Raw genomic sequence first — 17439 nt, 5'->3', positions numbered from 1 at the left:
CAGGAGGGGTGCAGGAAGATGGTAGTGATGAGCTCAAACACCATTTTCACTATGACTCCTGCAAGCAGCAGTTCCCCTCCCTGCAGTAATCAAACAAACATTCTTGCAGTTGCCATCGACTCCTGGTGTCTGTCTCACATTTTTCTTAATAACCATTGTAATAATAAGACACCATCAACATGTAAAGTGATCCATTAACCTCTGCAGCAGCAATAAATTGTGCGGCTTTGCCAGGCTGCCAGGGCTTGCTAATCGAAGAGCAAGAAGTAAGTTTGTACCCAGAGCAGTCACAAATCATGCATAATGCACAAGTGTGGGTGCTAACCTCACCCCCTGCAATATAATGGGTATTTCCATGTGTTTATTTATCTGAGAAATTGGTTATTTGAACCAGCTCCTAATGACTTTTTCTCTGGCAACAACAGTATCCCCCAGTTTTTCCTCAGTTTCCAGTTTGCAGGAGATTTAAAGCTTCACGTTCCAACATAGGAGTCAGCATGAGTTATGGCAGGGCAGAGAGGAGAAGCAGAATCAGCCCCTTGACCTGCAGTAAAAGCTGAGGTTGTTTAGCAGGATTGTGCCATTAAAGAGATCTAATTAGGCAGCTTGCCTCAGGTTTTGTTTAGACACTTCTGAAACTGAGAAATGAAAAATAATCACATCAGGTATTCCCAGTGAGTGATGTAGTCCAGCACCATGTCTTGAGCCACAGATGACATCAGGTCCCTACAGACAGCTAAAAGAGGGTAAATGCATAACCAGAACCTCCACGGTTGCCTTTCAACAACTAGTTCCTTGTTCTCAAGCTTTCATGACCCACAAGTAGCACCTTCAACTTTAGCACCCACAGTAGCTGTCCTTTAATGAGTTTGTTGAGTCATTTTTTGAGCCAGGCCAGGGATGCAGCTGCCATGGACAGTCCTGGAGCAGAGGAAAAGCCAAAGTGCTGTGCTGCTGCCCTGGACATGGTGCCATCAGCTGCAGAGAGCTCCCACCTCACTCCCAGCAGAGTCAGGTCGTGCTGCTGACCCTCAGAGAGCCTTTGGGGAACAGAAGAGCTCTGTGGAGCAGCCTAGGCTTGGCCAGCCATGCCGAACAACACACAGACACGAGACAGTGAGAACGAAGAGCTGGGAGGGTGAGTGCCAAAAGGGATGTTAGCAAACACAGGGTAATTAATTACAGCCACCAAGAGACAGAGGAGAGCCTCTGAGAGCTGGCAAGGCAGACAAAGAGTGGCCAGTTGTCATGTTTGTTTGGTAATTGGTGGGGAGACATGGACACTTTCAGGTTCCATTCAACCCCCAGTAAAACAAGCAGCTAAAGCAGGTCTGGTGTCTCAAACCTTGCAAGTGCCCATTTCCTTCCAGCTCTGACAAAAGGAGTCCAGGTGGCATCCTCACATAAAGGGACCAAAGTTAGGAGAGGTAAATGCCACTTCAGGTGTGTCCTACAACTGGGATAGGCTGTTGTGTGAACAGATAGGGATTACAGGGAGAGACTCCAGGATTCCAAGACAGAATATTCAGAGAGTCAAACTTTTCACATTTCTTCATCTGCCCAGAAAATGCACACAAAACACAACCAAGTTGTGTGTGGGTTTGTATTTTGCCAATGTTAGCAGCTCCTCTTTCAGCTTGATGCAGTCTTCTCCTCTCTCTTTCCTTGGAGAAAAGTCATCATTATTCCATGTCTGCAAGACCTCAGCTACAAAACATAATTTGCCTGAGAAGTTGTTTACCAAGTCTGGCAAAGCTTAAAAAAAACTCCCTTGTAACTTCTCTCAGGGGTCTTCCACTTCCCTCCTTTCTTCAGGGACATGTTGGTCTCTCTGCTATTCATGTGGCTTTCTCTTGGGGCAACACAGCTCCCTCTCCTTCCCTTACACAGACACATATGCTTTCCCACAATATATTAAGATTAATCAAAGCAGTGCAACAAGGATGAAGTTTTAAAAGAGAGAAAATTGCACAGAACAAAGAAGCATTTATCTTCACAGTGTTTGACACAGTCCATATGTCACATATCCTGTTTAAGGCTTAAATCAAGCTCAAGGCTGAGTACCTTCCATGCCACGCTGAGCACACCCCTATTTCTTCAGGAATTGAAACAAATCAGCAGTGCTGAGCACTCCACAGGAACAGCCTGCTCACATTTGAAGATTTGATAGTGAGATGCACCAAGTATTCACACGTTCATTGCAGTGAGCAGGATTTGAAAAGGCTTTGCACCAGACCCCCAGCAAAAAGAGCTCGTGTGTGCATCACACCCTCCTCTGCTGCACAGCCTCCATGTGGGAATGTGCTGTTGTTGCCAAATATCTCCTCCTTTGTTTATGTTAGCCCTGGAAGTCAGAGGTGGCCCCTTCCATCCCTCCGTGATGTTTACAGGGGCGTGTCTCCAGGGCAGTGGGGTCAGGCCAGTTCCCTCCCTAATTAATTACTGTCTCTGTGAGTTATGTGGGAAAAGAACTGACCTGCCAGCACACTAAAACCTAAGGGAAATGTCCTTCCATCTAGCAGAGGCCCTGCTTGCTATCTGCTGCTGTTCTGGACAGGGTTTTCCAGGAGCCCACCTGCCTGGGTGCTCCAAGACTGGGACCACCTTCCCCAGCCAGGACCAGAGAGGAGGCAGAGGAGAGCTGGAGGTGGGATGGAGCCAGCTCTGGGACAGCCTGCCTGGTGGCAGGAGGGGAAGAAGAAAGATGTAGGTTGGTCTGTCCTCTTTCCTGAAGACATTTCCTGGGGTGTCTCCACCTGTGCCATGGTTTTCAGCAGGGGCTGAGCCAAGAACTTGCTGGCTTGGTGGGCACAGCAGCTGATGGGTCTGAGTGCTTGGCTGGGTGTCACACCTGGCTCAGCAGGTGACATCCCAGGCTTCACACTCTGCTCTGCCATGAACACCCAAGGCTGAGGCACACAGAGCAGCTCATGGGCAACCATGGAGATATTCATGATGGAATGCCAGTGAATGAGGACATTTAGGAGCACCTGATACAACATTCTGTGTCAACCTACAGCAATGTGCATCAGATATGAGTCCAGAAGGGCTTGGTTCTGGTTTCTGATTAGGCTTATGCTTGTTAGACCCACTAACATACCTGCGGTTAAACAACCATGCTGCAGCACAATGTAAATTTGTGACAGGAGACCAAATTCCCCATGGCCTTTGCTGGTACAAGTGATGGACATGCTGCACATGCAGTCTAGCACCACCCTGATCACTGCATGACCCAGAGCACCAAAACAGAGAGAAACAAAGCCCAAATCTCTGCTCCAGTGTGGGGCTGACCCTCATATCCACCCTGCCCACAGCAAAGGCAGTCCCATGCACTGGGGAGACAGGGACAGGATGGTGCAGTGGCCCCTGGTGTGACACAGCCCTGCCACACACAGGGGAAGCCCCCAGGCTTTCTGTGCCTGGGGTTTCCACAAAAAGCCTCTCTCTCTCTCTCTCTCTGCCCTGCAAGCTGCTGGGTTATTGCCAGCTCTGATGGAAAGGACTCACATGGGAATGGAGCTGCACCAGTGTGTTTTCCCACATCCCTCCCCAGGCTAGAGTGATCATAACATTTCTCTGTAAAACACCGTGTAAGACTGAAAAATTGTTTAGCTTTTTTAAAATCAAAGGCAAGCTGGATTTGCAATGACAACCTCTGCACATCTTTCACTCCCAACAAGGCAATTTCCTTTGCAGGCTGATTCTGAGTGCAATAAAATGTGAGCTAAGTCACTGTAGGGTTTGCAGCCCCAAAGCTCTGGGGAACCTCTGTTCTCCTCGTCTTTCCAGCAGAATAGCTAGGGAGGATTGCTTACAGTGGGAAGTAAGAAATCCCACAAAGATTAATAGGAGCTGCTAAAGAGCTCAAATAGAAGTGGTTTCCCTATCAGGGCTCCAGGGAAGAATTTGGCTTTGCTACTGACAAACCATAGATATTGTCCAGGATGGAAAATACTGCCAGGAGCTGCAAATTATCCTTATTTTCCCCTCAATCTGTTGCCATACTTGTGTCTTCATGGAATACCAAACTTAAGTGGATTTTTCTGTAGTGAGTGACTTTTCAAATTTACAATACAATGTCTTATTGATAGATCTGATGGATGCCACTCACTGCATTTCATTCTGTGCCTCTGCTGTCACTGGTTTCCATTCATTGATCTCTGCTGGGAGTACCCTGACTTGAAACTTCACTCCTGTGCTGCAAATATAAGACACACTTTGCAGCAGTAAATGGTTCCTCTCTCCTTTTCATTAAAGACCAAAAATAATCTAGTCCAAAGAGCAATCCATTGGCTATACTTTCCTCTGATGCATTGTTACCACAACCCCCTGCTCCTGGCAGCCTGCAATTAGTACTGGAAAGCATCCACTGCTTTAAGAGCCTTCTTTTTCAGCAGTGAGTAAATACAGTGTGTCCCTTCTGGGGGTCTGTGGGGGCAAGGTCAGGATGCTCCCTTAGAATATTTGGGGATTTATTTCCTACTGTGCTGTTCAGCTGGAGATGGTCTGTGCAGAACAGTGCAGGTAAATGAGGACTCAGTGATGAGCTTGGTCATCTCAATCTGCATCTGCAGCCCCCTAAATGGGAAAGGGGGATCTCCAGAGGCAAATTCAGAATTTGATGGGCTGAAGTGCCCTTGGATGTGCTTATGCCTGCCACAAACACCCAAACTCATCCTCTGGGAACAGCTAGAGAGACCCTCATGGGACCATGTTTTCCATTATTACCTTTAGGTAAATCTATCAAATGAATTCTAGTAGACTGCCCTACACAGTTACCTCCCAATATGCTTTGAACAAAAAACATAAAGCAAACATCTCATCCTCCTGGATGGTTTCCACAGTCCTGATGATTAGGTTTTGACTTCCTTTTTCCAGGTGCATACCCCCTGGGAAATGAGGAGTGAAACAGGAGAAAGTGTCATAGTGGGTCCAGGTCTCCAGTTTTACATGGAGGCCACCCATAAAGTTGTGCCTGGGGTGTAGCACAGAGAGGGAGCAGGGAGTCAGGCCCAGTGGGATTTATGGGGATCTTACTGGAATTGGCTCCAGTAACATGAAAATTGATGGATTTCTTTTACTTTTCACGTGTGCAAGATGTTTCCTGTAAAGAAGAGTATTATTACCATTCAGCTGCCTTGAGCAATACACAGATTTGCATTTCATTGGCAAGACCTAAAAATCTAGGCAGGAACACTTGAGGTTTGTGGAAATGACTGAATGAGTGCTCCCCTTTCCCCTGTGGAGATTATCAGTGTGTGGTGTTTCATGCTGGTACTACTGGACTGTCTGTGCCTGGTCCCACAGCCTGATGGCTCACAGCCACATCTCCATCTGTCTAGTGGCTCTTTGTCCCCTCTAGTGGATAAATTTCCATCTACAGAGCTGCTATTTCCATGAGCTGGACCTGCAGGAAGGAGAAGAGGTTTGCAGGAACATGAGATCTCCTGGGGAATGGGGCTGGTGTGGGCAGGAGCCCCCCAGGGCTGGATGGGGTGAGCAGGGACACCTTTGCTACTCTGCTCTTGATGAAACACTCACCCCGAGGCCCTGACTCAGGCATGACTCAGGTTTTATTCAGGAAAAGCTCCCAGCAGGGCTAATTGCTGCCACCTTTGCCCTGTTTCTCCAGCAGACAGTCCCAGGGGCTCTGCTGGTGCAGGCAAAGGCTCCCCATGGGAAATGCCAGCCACTTCATGCTTGACAAACAGAGGTAGGCAGGCTGTGAGATAGCAGGGGGGGGCACTAGCAATCATTAAAAAACCTGCAAGACCCTAACTGTACACCTATTCCACATAAAGAACCCATATAAGTCAGTCATGCTTAAGATATTTCCATCTTTTCCTGTCTCTTTCACTCTCTTTGGCAAGACACATATGGAACTCATTATGAACAAAGGCCAATTGTTTTAATATTTACAGTTTCCCACATCAAGCTGCAGTTTTTTTTTTTCTTTGACTGGTTTTAATGCATGTACATATGCTCAGCAGATAGAGTTTCTCTTTTTTTTATTTGGAATGGTTGCTTTAATGTCATGTCCCTAACACCTTCATCCCTGCTTTTGGACTTGGATCAAAACAAAGTATTTTTAGTTTTGCATTAAAATGAGAACAATACATGGAGGAAGGGATTGGCTCTCCAACTCAGCAGATTTTTGCTCTCCCAGCTAGACTGCTTCAAGGAAAAGGACATGGGCCAACATCTTTTCCATTTTACTGGGCAAATTCAGAGTACCACTCAGGAATTTCTGGGTTGAGAAGCTCCCACTTTGCCCACATTAACTCTAAACTGCATGTGGACCAATATCTCTAACAGAGTATGGAAATGAACACAACACCCAAAACACTTACTTTGCTGTAAAAGCACAGGGAAATGAACACAACAACCAAAACACTTTCCTATTAAAGCACAGCTTTGTACCTGGCTGCTTTAGGACAACTCGTGGTCTTATGGAAAGTCTGTGGGAAGGGGAACTATTTTTCCCCTTTCCAAAGCATGTGTGTATGATTTAGAGTGTAAATAAAGTTTCAAACTTTTCTAGCCTCTAAAGTGGTTTTATAAGAGAGAAAAAAATAAGATGTAGACATTGAGAGTGACTTTCTGAAAGTAACACTTCACAATCACAGACTGCAACATAATCATATTTTTAAGTGAGTGAGTACACACAGAAGCTGCAGACATGATCCATCAGGCTTTCAGTGATGTGGATGTGAGCGGTACTGCCTGTTCCCTGTCCCGATGCATGTGCTGCTCTGTGCCACACAGAGCCTGGATCTGTGAGCCCTCAGTTCAGCTGAGCAGCCCAGAGGAGCTGCCTGAGCCCTCTGCTCTGGCTCTGTGCTTCCCAGCATCCAGGAGGGAGCAATATCTGAACCCAGGAATTAACACTAATCTCTGCACCAGATGGTGATACACCAGATATTCTTTTTAAGGTGGACATGTGATCTACTGTACAGCAAACCAGAGGGGTCTGCAGTCACATGGCAAAACGTACAATAACTCAGATAGAGCTTTGATTAGACAACTGACCTGGTTACCATCTGTAGCAACAAGAAGCGGGCGTGACGTTTTTGGAACATTCTCCCCAGAAGCTTAATTCTTCCACCTCTATGGCACAGCAATCCTGCTGAGCAAACCCCACCAAGAAACAGAAGGAAGCTAAAGATATGCTGCTTGAAGCATGTTGTTAAGGTTACAAGGCTTGGGGTTTCTTTTTTTTTAATTTTTTTTCCTGTTTCCCCCCTCCTTCTTTCAAACAAGCCACATCTTGACTCATACGGTCTGATGTGAAAACCCACTCAGCTATTTGATAGTTGGGAAATCTAGATGAGGCTGTGAGTTATTTCAAGGGAAGCCTGTGAGTGCTGTGAGCTCTCTCTCTCTCTCACACACTCACAGATGAGTTAGCTCTGCACTATGGTAGTACAGGCAGCTGTGACTCCGGGTAGGACCCGAAGACTTTTATTCAAAATTCCGTATGGATCACTGAGGAGACGCAGTGTGGAGAGGGTAAGCCATGATTTCTTTGTCCTGAATGCATGCCCAGAGGATGAGGAGGGTACCTTTGATAGCCCTGTTAGTAGCCAGAGCTAACAGGGATTATGTCATGGTGTGCAGAAATTACTCCTGGTGTGTGCCATGGCAGGAATTACTGAATTACTGTTGGTGGGACCCCTGAGCTGATGAATGGGAATTAATACTTGTCAGGGGCTATGTGGTAACTTAGAGTGGAAATTGGTGCCAGAAGGAACTGTAAGATAACCTACAACAAATGTAACTAGTTAAAGACTCTGTGGCAATAGTTGGGGTAATAATTTGTGGGGGGAAAAATAGTAGTTTCAAATATTCAATACTCACTGAGAGAGCATGATGGCATATGGCAGCAATGACCTGTAGCAATGGGGAGTAAATAATAATGATAATAATTATAATAATGATGATATAATAATGAAGAAATAATAATAATAGTAATAATAATAATAATAACCACAACAATAATAATAAAGATATAATAATGATAATTATTATTATAATTATAATGATGATATAATAATAATAATAATAATAATAATAATAATAATAATAATAAATGTAAAATAATGAACACCCGAGGAAAGCTCAGGGTGGGGTGTGGAAGGGCTCTGTGTCAGTGAGCAGAGATGCCCAGCAGTGTCTGTCCCAGCTGAGATACTCAGTGAGCACTGGTGGCAGTGAAGGCTCTGCAGTGCTCAGGGTCCCTCTAGTTGGTGCCAGCTGAGGTGACACCTCAGGGCTGGCAAGGTTGCAGCAGGAATAACAGGGGATGTCAGGAAAGCTGCAATATTGATCAGTTGGAAGCACATCACCCAGCAGCAGTGCCCAGGGAAGCACTTTGATGGGCTGGCAAAGGAGCAGGGACAGGGGCTCAGACACCACTGAGCGCACACTGAGCGCACACCTGGCACACTCCAGGTGCTCTCAGGCTGCCTTTGCCTGCTGAGCTGCCCCTGACAGAGCTGACAGGGCCAGCACAACTCCCGGGGGACTGGGACACCTTGCACACACACTCACTGCCCAGCTTGTCACTGCTGATGTCCCCAAAGCAGTGCTCAGCTCAAGGCAACAGGCACCCTCTGCTCATTCCTGCCCACTGGGGTTTGAGTTGAGTGCCCCAGGGGTGGGCAAGGGGCAAAGTGCAGAAGCTCTGCAAGCCCAGAGTGGCTCAGAGTTGGTCCTTTCACCCAGGACAGAGGAAAGCCTTTGCTTCAGGCTTCTGTTTTGCTGAAAAGCAGCTTGGCTGCAGCTGCAGCCACCTGTGAGTTTACTTCAAGTCTGTTGCACTCAAAAAAAAAATCTGCTTTGCACATTTCAAACCAATTTTTCTGCATTTTTTCTTTTAAAAAGTGTAATTTCATTTAGACAAATTCTTTCCTTTTTTTTAAGAAATATGAGAAAAATCTCAAAAATTAAATGCTGTTTGAAACTGTTTTGGTTAAACGCAAATCCTTTTTGTTGTTTGTTTTTCTTTCCCCTCCATTTGGCAGAAGAGAAAGCAGAATAACTTTGTGTCAACCTGAAAAATATTTCCTTTGCCTTTCCAGTCCGTCAAGCAAACCAAAGATAATCAATTATTCACACAGCTTTGGCCTGCTATTGTTTGATTGTGGGCTGTTGCTTTGGAGAGCACTCAGAAATGTCCCTCCTGGTAAATTTGGGCTTTGTGGTTCAAGATGCTCATTCTGAGGGGGCCCAGGGCAGACAGCCCTGATGCTTTAACCTGCCTTGGGTCAGGTTTTATTGTGTCCCTGTTCCCTGCCTGGCATTGCTGACACTGGGTCAGGGCTGGCATCTGGGGGTTTGCAGCTACTCATGCCATGTGTGGTGTCCCCTCCCAAGGTGGCTTCCTGCAAGGTGGCAGATGATGATGATTTTCCATGCAGAGTGAGCTCTCAGCTGCTGCAGGGCCACCATCTCTGCTGCTGGTGGCCACAGGAGGTCTCTCCCTGTCTGGAGTGGTTCGTGGTTTTATGCAGACTGTGCCTGAGGCTGAGCAGTCTAGAGACAAATCATAAAACTATAGAATTTTTGGGCTGGAAGGGACCTTAAAGAACATCTCATTCTGACCCCCCAATGGGGGTAGGATGCCACACACTACATCAGGTTTCTCAGGAAACCTGGCCCTGAACACTTCCAGGGATGGGCATCCACAACTTCTCTGAGCAACCTGTGCCAGCGCCTCATCACCCTCGCAGCAAAGAATTACTTCCTCACATTTACTTAAATATCTTCTCTTTTAATTTAAAACCATTCCCCCTTTTTCTATCACTATCATGTGCAAATCTTTGCTTTGTCTTAGTCCATGTGATGGAGAGGTGTAAAAACCAGCAGCACTCTCCCAGGGTGCTTCCAGGATATAACCCTTCAGCAGGGAGCAAGGCAGAACATGGAAATACCTTCAGAAGAAGGTGATGGATAATGTTAGTTTATATAGCAAGCAAGGACAACTGCACAAGGGTGACCAGCACTGCAGGAGACTTTAACAGTGTGTACAGACTCAACAGCTCCACACACAGCCCAAGTGACACTGTCAGGGGGCTTGTGTTGTTTTATTTCCACTCACATCCACAGTTTATTTCTCTGCTTCCCACTTCTTGACCTAAGGTTGAGGTAGTTTAGACTTCTCAAGCAAATGCTGGAGCCTTGCTTTAAGGGTTGCCAGAGAATTTGATGGGATGATTTTTGCAATCACTTCTTTTTTTTGTCCTGAGCCTCTGTCCTTGCTGCTTTTCTCTCGTCCTTATCAGGCCTCTGGCCCATGAGGTTGTGATCAGTCTGGCTGAAGGATGCATTGTATTTTCTCTCCCTGTAGCCAACTAGAGCTGGCAGGGCAGATTCTCTGCTCTTGGGGTCCTGAAGCCACCCAAAATCTGTTTCTAAGCTCAGAGTCCATAAAATCCCACAGTGAAAGGACCTAAAATACAGTCCTGAGTGAGCAGGTTTCACATGCAAAGCCTGAGATGTGAGAGATCTGTGCAATGCATGGCACAAGACAGGGTTTTACAAAGGCTTTTAGTGAAAAAGGGCATTGCTAAATATTAGTAGGTATGATACAGAGACCACCAGACATGTCAGCTGAGGCAGAATGAAGCTTTGTGCTTTGTGCCACAGGGCACACCAGCAGCTGCTGTCAGGACTGAGGCATGACTTGGGTCCATCTAATTCAATGCTGATGTCCATGAGAAGTTTTCATCCCGACCAGCACTTGGGATTGCCTTTGGGATCACTGCAAAGGCAGTCAGGGTACTGTGGGGGGCTGCAAAGGAGGACCCCTGAACACATTTTGACTGATTTAATAACTCCTTCAGCTGCAGCCAGCTCTACTTTAACCAGCACACGCACCTTGGTTAGAAGACAATCCCACATCCACACCAAAAAAAAACCCCAAAAAAACCCAAAAAAAAAGCAAACAAAAAAAAACCAAACAGGAAACATGAATCCCATCCCTAACAGAGAATTTCTCAGCACAGAGCCCTCCTCACCAGATCTTCCTTCTCTGGGTCTTCCTCCCCCAGCACGTTAAACACGCAGTGCCTTCTCCCTTTGCATTATTGATGTGAGGCAGTTTGTGCCTCCCAGCTATGTTTATTATATCCATGTGCTGCAGATGTGTGTGAGAGCAAGATGAATGGAGTCCTGCTAATGTCTAACAAATGCCTAGCACCATCCAGAGATCCCTTTCTGCTGCTTCAAGGCACTCACAAGGAACAGCACAATTTACTCCTCTCAAGAAGTCGCTGGCTATTTTCCATCCAGGGGAATGTTTCTCACCACAAACACAAGGCATTGTGTTTTTTTGAGTTAGAAAACCCAGAGAAAACATGCAGCTTTCTTGTATTAAAAAGGAATAAGTCTGCCCTCTCCTCTGCCTTTGAGGCTCAAAGCCTGGCTCTACAGTATAAAAAGGAAGGCCATCTCCAGGCAAAATGAAGTGCTGTAAGAAACTAATCAAGCTGGGAGAGGTCTGGCTGGAAAAGCCATTTAAAATTGGGTTTTGTGCCCCAGCTTTAGGTCCCAGTTCTCAGCTATGGTAAATTAAAGGCCTCGTGCCCAGTTGTGTCAGCGGATGCTTGCAGCTCAGCAGGAATTTAGTCCAGATTGCTTTTTTATTTCTTGTGCTTCCAAAGAAGATAAGTTAAGATTAAAAATGCAGCCAAAGCCCCAAGCCACAGCTCCACTGTCCATTACCCAAATGTAAATCTACACCAGCACAGAGCTGGGACTGCTATTCACCTATGACACTTCCTCCCTGAATGGATATCCATGAACACTCACTCCTATCATGACTTTAAAACACACCAGGCAAAGATAAATCCCTAAATGGATATTTATTGCCATAGAAAACAGATGGCAGAAGACAAAGCTCCCATGTTCTTATCCCAAGCTGAAAGCACGTTAAGAATGCAGCAGGAAACGTCATTCCTCCTATAAATAAATTTCTCTTGAGAAGAGAGAACCCAGGGCTGAAATAAAAGTCAGTCTTGCTGCTCTGCAGGCCAACTCCAGGGCAGGTTTTCCCACGCTACTCTGCAGCTTATGGCGACCTTTGCTTTTGGCAAGAGAGGAGATTGCCTTCAAGCAAACCCAGAAAAAGAGTCCCAGTATGTCTTGCTGCTGTACAATTTTTTTATTATTACTCTTATTTTTTATTACTTTTATTATTCTGAGGTACTGGTTTTCTTTCTCTAGTAGACAAAGCATAATTCAGCATTCTGCTTGACACTAAACCATTTTTCCAGCCTGGATTCAAGAGCAGAGTGGTGAGAAAGCTCTCACAGCGAGGGCTGGAGGGCAGGGTCCAGTGGGGTGGAACAGGCAGACCTTGCAGCGTTCATGGGGAGTGATCCTGGCCCGTGGGACCCTTTGTGCAAACTCTGTGAGTGATGCTGTGAGCACTGGCTCTGACACCACGGCTCAGCGAGTGCTCCGAGGGAAGCTGATCCTTCCAGTTCACTCTATTTACTTGAAATCTCCTCCACTGGCATGCAGGTCCTGCAGATCTTTGCTTAGCACCTCCCTGACATGTTTTGGATGGATGTCTTACCTTGACAGCATCACTACTGATCTGATAGACTGCCAAGGTGACAGCAGAGTTACTCAGATATCACAGACAACAAACAAACAGCAGATATTGGAGTGCAGAACTTGCCAAATAAAGAAGAAAGACCTTGAAGCAAGGAACTCCTTTTGTCTTAACTATTTTCTAGAAGTTACTCAAGTCTCAAGGTGACAAAAAATTATTCACCCTCCCTGTAGACAAATAATTGTATCAAAAAAATATAAATTAATAAAAGCTTAATCTTAAGTAGCAAAGCTGTCACCTATGTAATGTTCTGATATAATCACTTGTGACTGCCGAAACATCAATTTTATCTGCTTCATCTGAGCTTTATCTCTTCTGACCTGTTCACAAGTATTTTGGAGGAATTGGTTTAATTTGAACTCTACCTAGACAGATAAATGCTTAGTGCACCTCTCAGGTGTCTGGAAGTTATAATATTTTGTGACACTTCTAAAAGGTGTAACAAATCAAAACAGACTTCTCTGTGAAGCGGATCAGGAGCTGTGCCAGAATTCATCCCCCCAAAATGCATGCAGGTTAACAGTGCAAGAGCTAAGAGCATGGCAGAGGCTAATGGATAGTGACTGGTGAGCTCTGAAGAATTTGGAACCAGGATACTGCTCAAATTGGCTTTCAAATGGTTGGAGCTTAATTGAATTATCGAACGCACTCAAGGTCTGGAGACCTCACAGGCAGAGGTTCTGCTTTGAAATTTCCAGTGCTTCAGATTCTTATTTTGATGAGAAAATGAAAAGCTTTTTTCATTACAAATTGGCATTTGTTGCCTTCACATTGGCCAAGCACTGGGACAGAAAGGCCAGGGGGACAGAGCAAGGGCAAGCCCAAGGACAGAGGTCAGGAGCCAGCAATGAGCCAAATGTTTTGGATTTGGGTGAAGGGAAGGGGGAATCATGTGAATCCAGTTATAGAACTTCAGAGGGGGTGGAAAGGCTCCTCTGATTCATGGATCCTTTGGGCTAATAAGCCTGCTCAAATGGTTTTTCCAGGTAGCTGATACCGTGGTCACAGTCCCAGCAGCAGCCCCAAGCTCACACCAAGGAGCTGTCATGGTTCAGTACCAGGTTAATTTCCCTCAAGGTGATGATCCACAGCTCAGGAGGCAAGAATTTATCACCCTAAACTGGAGGTTCCTGAAAGGGCTTTTCAGTTCTGAGACACAGTTTCTTGCAAAATGAGCCAGTGATAGATAATGCCAAGTGGCATTATCTGTCCTTCCAACTTGTCCCAACCTGAAGTCCTAGTCCTAACTCATCTTCTAGCCAGGATTATCCCTGGATAAGACATGCCTTCAGCTGGGTTTTAAAGCCCAGACACAGAAAGCCTTCAGTCTTTATCAGTTCCTGATCTGTACAAGGTATTGCTTGAATGTTGCTTCAACAATTTCCAGAACTAACAGAATGTTTGGGCATCAAGTAAAAAGTTCAACACATGCCTTTTTCCACTTCTTAACTTCTTCAGTCTTTTCATCCATTTAACTCAGAATAATGTACAGTGTTTGTGAAAAAAATCAAAACAAAACAGTGCATGAGCAGCACATTTACTCTCTGTAGATCTTTTCCATTTTCACTCTAAAGACTTCTTTGGTGCAGACCAGACACCAACAGAAGCCTCTTAAACACCAGCAGTGACTTCAGTGAAGTTCACAAGCACCAGGGCCCCCCAGCCAGCCTGATGGAAATCATGGAAAAGGCGGTTCTGACCAAGGGGGAATGTGTTGTGTAGGTAGTCACACAGTTCCTATCTTGCTGACTCAAGTTCAGAAAGTTGGATTGAGATTTCCAGCATGCTTCCAAACTCGTGGCCAAACTTTCTGTCTGAGTTTAGCTTATTTCCTGGTGAAGTTTATATTATCCTCATTGTCTCAATAATTTCTAATGGCTTCAAAGAAATGGTGATTTTTCATTCCACAAGAAAATGGGTATGAATGATTCTTACACTTTATTTTATTTTTTTTTACCAAAGTTTTACACTTTCCAAATTGCACAGACCTGGAGTGCAATTTGTCTCCGCTTGCCAAAGATACCACATGAAAAGCTTCTGGCAAGATAATGGACTGCAAATGAGGCCATTTAGTCACCCCAACACTCTCTCTTATCCATCTGTATTTCTGGAATATATTTAGAAGGTGCATTTAGGGTTGTGCATGCTTTGAAATAAGTGAGCAAGTTTCTTAACTGAGGTTGAAAATAATTTTCGTTTCCAGTATTTGCGCTATAAAAGCCACCAATCTTGATGGGATGGGACCATGGATATCTATTTTCTCTCCAAGTTTTGCAGGAACACAGATTAGGTTGACTCTAAGGACTGAAAACCTGCAATTAATGTTGGTGCACTAAGCATCTACCCTTTGGGGATCTATGTGCAGAACTAGCACCATCTTACAGTTTTACTATTTTAGTTCAGCACAGAAATCTCTGCAAGTGCAAATCAAATCAGCCTTAAAAGTTCCTGCTACAGGGAGTTTCCACCCTGCCAGCTCCTAATGATGAGTTGGGAGGATGAGTTTAAAGAGAGATTAAGGATAGGGATTGATGCTCTTACTAAGGTGTGTTCCTCATGTCAGCTTCCTTCCAACTGCACCTTCATTCAGCTTATATCTACAATTTCATCATGAAACAAAACATGTAGTAATTTTTGTTACTGTTTTAGCACTTTTCAGTAGTCAAAGAAAATAGAGTAATGTGTGTCTTCTGGTGACAACACATCCCAGTATCTCCAGAACAATTTTGCATGGGATGAGTTGTCCTTTCCAGGACATAAACACAGTGTCTGCTCTGTGTGTTTAGTCCTGGGGAGCAGCTCCTGAGGAGGCATCTGAGCCAACCCAGCTCAAATAGCCCTGTGAATCCTCAGTTTCCAGCCCAGGGTTTGGCCTGGGAAGCCCTGCACTGCCATGGCTGTGGGAGTCTTGCTTGTCCTTGGAGGAGAATCCTAGGGGGGCATGTGCACTGCAAAACATATGGGTTGCACTCCACTCTAGAGAAAATATGAATCTGAATAATATGGTTCTGCTTCCTTATTGCTGTGGAGCACTAGAAGGTCACCTGAGTCCCACCAAAGCTAAAATTTTTGTCATAAGAGCAGTCATAAGAGCAAATTGCCAGATATGTATGAAGACCTGAAAGCCACAGAAGTTTTAAGTATTCTAATAATAAAATTATCACAGGGTGAAAATGTAGATTTTGAAATTTTTAGAATAGGGGTTTTGGGGACAAGACGGAGGGACTTGAGCGTGTCCAGTCTTTCTTCTTCTTCTTCTCTACCTCCATCTTCTGCTATGATGTTGGCACTTTGGGATTGGTTTAGAGCAGAAGTTCACTGTCTAACATAGGTGATAGGCATGCTCTTGTCAACAGCATTGTTCACCAAGTTGATCCAGGGTAGGTTTAGACTGGATACCAGGGAAAATTTCTTCACAGAAAAGTTGGTCAGGCATTGGAAGAGGCTGCTCAGGGAAATGGGGACTCACAATCCCTGGAAGTGTTCAAAACACTTGTGGATGTGGCACTTGGGGACATGGTTTGGTGGCAAACACAGTGGTTCTGGGTTAACAGTCAGGCCTGATGATCTTAGAGGTCTTTTCCAATGCCAATGATTCCATGACTCTCCTGCAGGCACAGGGAGGTGCCAAGCAGCAGAGCCCTGTGCTCCAGGCAGCTCTCTGTGTCCTTGAGGCTGTGTCTACACAAACAGTTGTTGAATTTTAAGAGATTCTGTTGGAGGCTTTTGGGGGCAAAGGAGGTGGGGGATAAAGGGGGTGTCCTTGTGCTCACTGTTTCTTTTGGAGCCATCTGTCTTCAGAGGCCCTGAGGAATGTCTGGAGCTGCTCTGAAGGACAGATCCATGACCACAGTCTGGAATAGTGCTCCATATTTATGTGTTTTCAGGCTGTAAGCACCAGGAGCAGGTCATTGAGATAGCATCAGTGGCTTGATAAAGGGCCAGACACCTCACCTGAGAACAGGGCAGATGGGGAGGTGCAAAAGGAACTGGATCCTGTACTTGCACCCTCTCCAAATGCCCTCCTTCTTTGCAGGATAGATTTAATCTGGCATTCAAAGAGACGTGTGCCTCATGTCAGTTTCTCTGCATAACTGTATTTAATGTATCTGCAAAAGATGCTGAGGTTTGCCTGGGTGAGAGCACTGTGGGATGCTCAGGGGAAGATCAGTGAGCTCCTCTGACTGATGTGATCCATGAGAAATTTCTGCTGTGCAGAGGGGAGAATGTCAATGTTCTTTTTGTCTTCCACAGTCATTCAAAAAACTCTCCAACATCTTGTTTTTATTAACTCATTTGCTATAGATTCCATAGGCACAGTGCACCTCTTACTGCAAGACTTGTCCTGCATGGGTTGTAATGTTATCCATGATGCTTTGGAGCATCTTAGGAAGCTGAATGAGGTTGGCATCAAATAACTTTCTGTCTTTCAGTCTTCTCTTAATGCACCTGCAGACAGGGGAAGGAGGATGATCAAGGCTAAAACCCTACAGGAAGTTTATCCTCATTAAAGGTCCATATTTTCACAAAAAACCCAAGAAAAGTGAATTGCCAATATTTCACAGGCTCTCCTTTCCTCAGAGCTGACTTCAAAGCTGTTAGTGTTGCCTGAGGGCAGAGCCTGGAGTTCCCAATATTTGAAAACATCATCCAAGCAAACCTGTCAAGGCCAATATGATAAACAGGCTATTGTAAGAGGGGAGTTTGGCAGCCCTACACCACAATTTAAAATTACTCCTTATAATACATTGCACTTTACATATTGCAAGGCTCTGCAGACACTGATCCTCTGCAGACCTCTGCAAGACCCAGCCAGTGCT

At 45.3% G+C, this 17439-nt stretch overlaps 1 protein-coding gene across 8 annotated transcripts in view; it reads left to right on the top strand.

Moving 5' to 3' along the window:
• Nucleotides 1–17439, top strand: part of FRMD4A (FERM domain containing 4A) — a 378230-nt gene that overhangs the window by 168613 nt on the left and 192178 nt on the right. The window contains exon 1 of one of the 8 annotated variants that reach the window (XM_026794877.2): nucleotides 7283–7509. The exons of 6 other annotated variants lie outside the window; for them this stretch is intronic. In XM_026794877.2, the coding sequence (XP_026650678.2) occupies nucleotides 7417–7509 (93 nt within the window). In that variant the 5' untranslated portion in view covers nucleotides 7283–7416. Of the gene's footprint in view, nucleotides 1–7282; nucleotides 7510–17439 lie in introns of those variants that run through there. One more of the 8 variants, XM_026794878.2, reaches the window with a different exon arrangement.

This window comes from Zonotrichia albicollis, chromosome 4 (genome assembly GCF_047830755.1).
Source record: "Zonotrichia albicollis isolate bZonAlb1 chromosome 4, bZonAlb1.hap1, whole genome shotgun sequence".
Classification (NCBI taxonomy): Eukaryota; Metazoa; Chordata; class Aves; order Passeriformes; family Passerellidae; genus Zonotrichia; species Zonotrichia albicollis.
The sequence above is the reverse complement of the archived record's forward strand: the minus strand, read 5'-3'. Positions and strand labels throughout refer to the sequence as shown.